The sequence below is a fragment of the Convolutriloba macropyga genome, chromosome 4 (genome assembly GCF_964194025.1).
Source record: "Convolutriloba macropyga chromosome 4, txConMacr16.3, whole genome shotgun sequence".
Lineage (NCBI taxonomy): Eukaryota > Metazoa > Xenacoelomorpha > Acoela > Convolutidae > Convolutriloba > Convolutriloba macropyga.
The window spans coordinates 55,619,582-55,627,886 of NC_134471.1; the positions used below are offsets into that span (position 1 = coordinate 55,619,582).

At 36.9% G+C, this 8,305-nt stretch overlaps 1 protein-coding gene across 1 annotated transcript in view; it reads right to left on the bottom strand.

Annotated features, from left to right (window-relative positions):
* LOC142338106 (melatonin receptor type 1C-like) overlaps window positions 1–6,850 on the bottom strand; it is a 31,044-nt gene extending 24,194 nt beyond the window's left edge. The window contains exon 1 of the mRNA XM_075387738.1: window positions 6,717–6,850. Within this exon, the coding sequence (XP_075243853.1) occupies window positions 6,717–6,791 (75 nt within the window). The 5' untranslated portion in view covers window positions 6,792–6,850. The remainder of the gene's footprint in view (window positions 1–6,716) is intronic.
* Between the last annotated feature and the right edge of the window lie 1,455 nt (window positions 6,851–8,305).

The following is an 8,305-nucleotide window of genomic DNA, read 5'->3' on the forward strand; positions in this document are numbered from 1 at the left end:
GGAAACTTATGCTGCCAAAATAAATGTTGTAAGTCAATCAAAGAAAGAGCAACAAGCTCAGAAGTTTCTAGAGAGCACTACAAAGTTTACAGGCGAGCGGTACGAAGTGGGCATGCTCTGGAATGAACCAGAACCCAGTCTTCCAAACAACTACGGCTCAGCCCTTGGTGAGCTCTACTCACTGGAACGAAGGTTCCAACGAGACCCAAATTTAAAAGAATTGTATCAACAGTCAATTGATACAGATGTTGAAAAGGGATTTGTGAAGATCCTTGGTAAATCGGAAGTCAAAGGCACTTTTGGAAAGGAATGGTATTTGCCACACCATCCAGTACTAAACCCCAACAAACCGGGTAAAGTTCGCCGTGTTTGCAACGCTGCAGCAAAATACAAAGATGAATGCCTAAATGACAAGTTGTTAGCCGGACCCGATTTGCTACACGGGTTGATCGGAACAATATTCAGATTTCGAGAAAGACCAATTGCTTTAACCGCAGATATTGAATCAATGTTTCTTCAAGTGCAAGTTCCTGATCGGGATAAAAGCTGCTTGAGATTCCTGTGGCGGCCAACAATGAACGAACCTGTGCAAATTTACGAGTATCAGCGTCATGTTTTCGGAGCAAAGAGTTCACCAACATGTGCCAACTACGCTCTGAAGCGAGTAGCCATCGATAACAAAGACTAGTTCCCAATTGCAGCGAAATCAATTCAAAACAACTTCTACATGGACGATTTCATCAAGTCAGTCGAAACACCTGAAGAAGCAATCGAGTTTTTCAAACAACTGCAACCTCTTCTTTCAAAACATGGATTTGAACTGAAGAAGTGGATCACCAACAGCGAAGTGGTAACCAACGCAATCCCTGAGGACTTAAGATCAATCAGCAAAACAAAGCAGGTTGAAGTAGAGCCCAGCCAGGAAGGGTCATCGGTGCTTGAGCTTCAGTGGACGATTACCGATGATAGTCTACAGGTTTGTAGAGGTACAAGCAAAGGAGTTGAGATCCCAATCACCCAAAGGAAGGTATTATCTCTAGTTTCTTCAGTGTTTGATCCTCTTGGACTGTTTGCACCATTCAGTGTCCATATGAGACGACTCCTGAAGAGCATCTGGACCAAAAATGGACAACATTGGGACAACTCAGTAGAACCTAACGAAGAAGAAGAGTTTCTGAAGTGGAAGGCGCAGCTTCCAGAAGTAGCAGAAACCAGCATTGATAGAAGATACTTCGGCACAGCCAAGGACAAGTGGGAACTTCATGTGTTTGCCGACGCATCTGAAGACACAATGTGCGCTGTGGCATACCTACGTTCAAAGCCCAAAGAATACTCAGCAGACTTAGCATTTGTAATCGGAAAGTGCCGAGTCGCACCGATGCGACACCTTTCCATACCACGCTTAGAACTACAAGCAGCAGTGATGGCGGTGAGACTTAGAGAACAGATAGTGAAGGAACACGAATCGAAGATTCAGAGTTGCAACTTCTGGACAGACTCCACTACTGTTCTGCAATGGATTCACAGCTCCCACCGCAGGCAACAGGTGTTTGTTGCAAACAGAGTGGCGGAGATTTTGGATACAACTAATGTTTCACAGTGGAATCATGTGAGTGGTATTAACAATCCAGCTGACATCGGGACACGAGCAATCAATGTTGACGAACTCAAGAGAAGTGAATGGCTCACTGGGCCGGCCTGGTTGAAGCAACGAGAGAACGAATGGCCTGAACAGTTGAATTTAACATTTGCTTCAGATGAACAAAACGACGAAATGGTCTTCTCAGCTAAGGTTGAAGAGAAGAAGCCGATGATTCAGTGGGAACGATTTAGCAATTTCAATCGACTAGTAAATACGATGGCATACGTACAGCGCGTATTTAAAAAACACAAACCGGCAACAAAACCACTAAGTGTTGAAGAAAAAGAGGGTGCACAAGCAGGCATTTTCAGACTACTGCAGCAAGAACAGTTTGCTGAAGAGATAAAATCTCTCAACGCTGAAAAAAAAATTCCAAAAAACAGCAAAATCCTCCAGTTTTTACCGTTCATAGACCAGCAGGGACTTATTCGTGCTCAAGGCAGAATAGGTAAAAGTCATTTGAACTTCGAAACCAATCATCCAATACTGTTACATTGGAAGCACCAAGTAGTTGAATTATTCTTGCGAAATGAACATAAGAATAGTCATCACGAAGGTACTGAACATGTCAGAAACATAGTTCAGCAGAAATTCTGGATCCTAGGCATACGAAATGCTTTGAGATCGATCAAAAACAAATACATTAGATGTCGAAAGGGAAGAGCCCAAACAAAGGCACCAGTAACGGCAGATCTACCTGAAGAACGGTTAGTCGCAACAACAGTGTTCTCGAATGTGGGCGTAGACTATTTCGGACCATTCACAGGAAAGATTGGTCGAAGAAACGAAAAGCGTTGGTGCTGTCTGTTCACATGCCTTACTGTACGAGCGGTACATATAGAGATTGTACCAAAACTAGACACTGATTGTTGTCTGAACGCAATTATGCGATTCATTGCACGAAGACGCAAACCGGTCAAAATGATTAGCGATAACGGGACAAACTTCGTTGGAGCTGAAAAAGAACTGGCAGAGTATATAGCAGCATGGAACAAGGTGCGAATTGAAGAACATCTGATTCAACAAGGTATCAGATGGAAGTTCAACCCACCTGCATCACCACACTTTGGAGGAGTGTGGGAAAGACTGGTTAGGAGTTGCAAGAAGGCAATGTACGCAGTGCTGGGCAATCGATCAGTCACGGAGGACGTTCTGTCAACCACGATGTGTCTTGTTGAACAGACGTTGAATGCTAGACCGCTGACACAGGTCAGTTCCGATGCTACCGATTTAGAAGCTATTACTCCAAACCATTTTCTAGTTGGCAACAAGAACCTTTGTTTACCGTATCTATCAGGTGTAGAGCAATTTGTTGATCATAGAAAGCTCTTCCGACAAACGCAAGCTTACGCAGACCTCATCTGGGACAGATTCCGCAAAGAGTACTTGCCAACGTTGAACAGTCGTAAAAAATGGCAGACCACAACGGACAGAAGTCTTCAGCAGGGTGATCTCGTGTAGTTAGTGGAAGACAGTAACAAACGTGGATGTTACAATCTGGGTCGAATAACCGAAACATTTGAAGGTTCTGAAGGAGTGATTCAATCAGCGAAAATCCGAACAAAAGATGGATACTTCAAGAGGCCCGTAGTGAAGCTCGCTCCAGTACTACCAACTGACGATGATGTTTTCACGAAGGAAAACAGGGCCGGCGATGTTGGAGCTGAGCTTAAGGAATAACAAGCTTGTGTAGTTGGGGAAAATAGAAACAAAACACTTTCTGTTGTCTTAGTCATTTAATAGTTATAGTTATAGTTCTAGTTCTAGTTACAGTTTGTCACGTGAGAAAAAAGAGAAAAGGGGGAAATAACAAAAAGCAACACACAGAACTCAACGTAGCAGCCGCAGAAAACGGCTTAAAGTATAACTCAGCAAAATATTGCAAAAACAAATTGTCTTGAGCAGTAAATAACGTGTTACTGTGTCTTGAACTAGAAATATTCCTGAGCAGTAAATTGTTACTGTGTCTTGTATTCTAAAATATTATTCTTGAGCAGTCAATTCTGTTACTGTGTCTTGCATCAACGAAATATTGGAGCTGAAATTCAACTGTTACAACCCCAACTTCTGGTGTTCTCAACTTGTGAGTACAAACAGCAGAAGCCAACTTAAGGTTAAGCTTAAATATTTTTGCACAAACAGATCTTAGACATATATCTTTGTCTTCGATTTGTTTTCTCTATCGGATTGAACTGGTATACATAAAAAGATCCCGTATTGTGAGATCTGTGGCAATCCAGTGCAAATTGATAGTTGAAAAAACTAAGATTAGCCAATAGTTACGAACTGAATTTGTAATGCAACGGTAAGTACAGCAGAACGGATATACAGTTACAAAAGCGAACTGCATAAACGAAGTATCCGGACAGATTTTGTATCCACTCAGAACGAACTGGGCGGTGTAAAACTTTTGTGAAACACAAGGAGAGCAGCCGTTACAACTAAGAAACCTTGTAACTATCGATTGCTAATTCGATAAACTAATTCGACTAAATTGGTAACAGATGCTAAAATTTTGTGCACTGTTTCCAAAAAATAACCGCGATTTCAGACAGATTTGATTTTGGGCCCGGGTATCAAAACGTGAAATTTGATACTTAGCAGTTAAAACGCTAATATAAATTTATGCACACAAAATTATATGAAATTTTTACCTGACCAAATTGGGGAGAACCGAAGCAAATAGTAAGGAAGGCTTACTTCATGTGCGGAGATATGAAATGGACTGCCGATTCATTAAACTGTTGATCTGTTTTATTGGTGACCATAGTTATGGTGACTATGGTGACTATAATAACTGATGAAAAGAAAAACCAGTAAAAAGGAAAAACTAGAGAAATTGGAAAAGAATGAAAATTTTTTGCGTCAAAGTAATAAAAAAATTACATAAACTAAATTTAACAACAGCAGGCAATAAAACTTTTCGAGTCATCAAGTATCCTCTGTCAATTCCAACGACTGAAAACTTTACAAATGGTGTGCACATTAGGGATAGATTCATCCGTTCACAGGAGCAATTCTAAAACAGAAGGTAAATAAGTGAAAACGTTAGCTAAAATTTTGACCAATTAAAGTTGACAAACAACCCAAAACTAGAAAACCGATAAAATCTGATTTTTATGAAGCAATAAGACCGATGAGATCATTAAAAAACAGAAACACACAAAAATAAAAAATCAACTTCAAATTTTTGAAACAAAGTGTAAAAAAAACGCTTTCTTTCAACTCCTGATTTTACAATTTTAGCACCTGATTAAATACATATGATTGGCACTAATAAACGATAAAATCTGTCAGTAACGAAAAGCAAGAAAAAACACTCCAGATTAAAACATCAACCAATTTACTTTTTGGAAGAAAATAATGCCAAAACGATCAAAACGATTGCTAAGAACTCAAGTAACTAAAAAGAGCCATTTTCTCTCTTTATCAACCAATGAGAACTCTCAATAAGACCACAAAAATTAAAACCGATACAAGCAAAAAATCAGAAATTTGGTTGTAATTTTCAAAACAAATGAGCAAAAGTCAGCGAAAGTATTAAAAATAAGTCCTGATGACCAACCAATGAGACCTGTTGTTATTATTATTGAGTGTCAAAGCAGAAATAGGTACAATAGAGGCTAACAAAACTCCAAATGTAATTTGAAAAAGGTCACACTTCAAATCTACTCGATTTTTTGCTCCTTTTACGACTCCATTATGACTGAAGTCACCACTCTAATTTGACTTCCCAGGATCGGGAAAGTGTTAACAAAAAAAGACAGTACATCAATACAATACAATTTTTTTTGGATAGATAAAAACACCTTTGTATTGCTTTAAAGACCTTCTTTAATGAACTATAGACGGTTTGTGCATATAATCTTATGATTTTTTTCCAGCAAAGCCAGCGCTGAACTGTCGATGAAAAAGTGAATCGTTAAAAAACATATGCAAAAGTTTTGAGCATAATTTAACTCTGGATAGAGTGGCATAGGATAGAGCAAACATTGGTTCTAGTTGAGAAAACAGTTTTTTTCTACCATTTGAAAAGAAAAAATGACGTTAAATTATTTGCACCAAACTCTCGCGTAATCAAATGATGATTTATTTTTAATATTTGTTGTGCTTAAATCAAAAAAGATTTCACTGAAGCTGTTTAGAATATCAGGAGAGAAAAGATTATTGGGACCACTCTCCGCTTTTTCATATTCAAGCGAAGTCAAAGGGAGGTAAGAAGAATAAACAAAACTTACAGAGGTAGATTTTTGTTATACTATACTTTTTCAAATTAAAAATAATAATTCAAATTTTTTTTAAGAAACGACTGCATTGCTTTCAATTGTATGCAATATAAGGAGAAGTTTCTATTAAAAGTTTGCGATTATGTCGTACCTAATATCAATTTTTTAAATACCAAATATGAACATAGATCAACAGTTAAAATTTTTCAAAATGAGCAAAGCTCATTTTTGTCTATATTTGGCAGAAATACTCATCACATTCATTTTAAGTTGAGACAATGTTCAATTGAATTTTGAATGACCCCGCCTGTTTTTCATACTTCTCAATGCAATTATTTATTAGGTTTAGTTTTACTTTCCCCCCTCTCCAACTCAGCTTTAGCAGCTAAGCTTTGCATAAGGTTTTTCAAGTGTACATTGTAAAGCAGTCGTGGGCGATTACAATTCCATAGTGTGATGGTAAATTTTCTCACTTTCTCGTTTGATGAGTGCAAATTGTAAATATTATGCCTTCAAAGGAGGAAGATTTATTAATTGGATTATTGCTCATATAAACTTTTTTTAAAAAAAAGCCAAAATTTGAGAGCAAATTTGACTGTTTTCCAATGTTTACTTGTTCCTAACCAATGTCTAACTGGATAATTTGTACTCTTATCATAAAACGAGGTCGAAACCTTGGTAGCTCAATCACTTCTCATCTAATACTTTGTTGAAAGTTCGAATCAACGTTTAATTAAAAGTTTCCTCGACAGTTTCAACAAAATTTTTCCAACTTGATAAATTTTATATGATTTAATGTAAATAACTTGATTCAATTACATTGTATAATTTTTTGAAGTTGTACTTACAAAACCCTCGAAAGGCTCGACACTTGTTTCATCTTTCTCAGGTGCAAACCACCCCGAATCCATCTCCAAGCTCATTTCAGAGGAGCCAATTGAAGAGAACTAAAATATATTAAAATTATCAATCAATAGGCCGACTTGACCTCTAGCTGAAAATTAACGAAATGAAACAGAAGACGGCCGATCCAATTACAAAATGAACATGAATGTTCTTTTTTGAAGAAGCTTTTGATGACTTTTAGAACACAATGGTTTATTTAACGGGCTATTTTGTTAAATCTTTTTCAAAATCTGTGGCGATCACCCGAAGTGATGTAGAAACAATACATGGATTCTAGTTGTTTTCCGGGCTGAAGTTGAGTTTACGTTTGATTATGCTTTAATTAAAAGACCAAATAGAGCGTGCTTATAGCTTTTAGGCTATTTCTCTGTTTTTTTATTCTTTGATATGAGTCTATTTGATCTTAAACTACGTTTTTTGAAAAAAAGGATTTTGACCCATCTTCGAGTTAGCATAACTTTAAACTGAAAAAAAAGTTGTCATTGAAATAAATGCCAGGATAGGAAATAATTTAAGCCAGCTAGTTTTGATTTACATAAATGGAACTATTTTCTTTTCGTTAAGTGTCCGTTTATATCCGATAAAACCGTTAGAGTTATCAATATCCCGATACACCTTTATAACCGATATTTACTTCTTTTATAATAGTATGTAAAGTGTAACGGATAGTTCCATCTGCGTTTATTGGGCTATACAATCCATTTTAGTTAAAAAAAACAAACATTAGTCTCTTCACAAATAGCATGAAAAGAAAATGGTCTACGTCATACGTGTTATAGGGTCTATATAATCAAATTGTCTGCCAACTGAGCCGAGACAAAGCCCTGGCGTAAGCCATCAAAACTCAGCCTGAGTTGTTTTTTCATATTATCATACATCTCAAACTATCATACAGCTAAAAACACACAATTGGGGGAGGGTAAGTGAGCTCTTATCACCAGGACGAGCTCGCCAATCAAAATCTGATCCTTAAAGAGCTAAAAAATCATTTTCTGACGGAAGAAAAAATTACATAGAAGATAATTCCAAACAACATAGGGGACTATTCCGAAACAAGGGATTTACTGTACAGTTAAGTGGTATGATTTTTTGTCATATGGACCAAAGCAAGGAGAAAGACAAATTCAGATATTTCACCATTCATTTGTGATAACTTCATATGATCTGTCTGTACTATTCTTATTTATTTATTAAAATAAGAAGATTTGTTCTGTACTGCTTTTCTTTCGTATTAGGACTGCAACTGTGTTCAAGCTGAGTTTTTAGCAAAGTTTTTGATTTTGTTTGAGTGACTTGCCAACGAAAATTTTTAAAAAACAGCAAAAACAATGCGCGTGATTTTGAAGAGCAAAAAACTGCTTTGAGCGACTTTGAATAGCTAATCTTTAATTCAACAAAAAAACTTAAACCCAAATTTTAAGTTTCTTTATCCATTTAATTTTATTGATTTTTTTCTATCTGCGAGGAATTTCATAGCTAGTTTTAAGAATTTTACTACTTTTTTAAAATTATTTCTGGAGAAATTTCATAG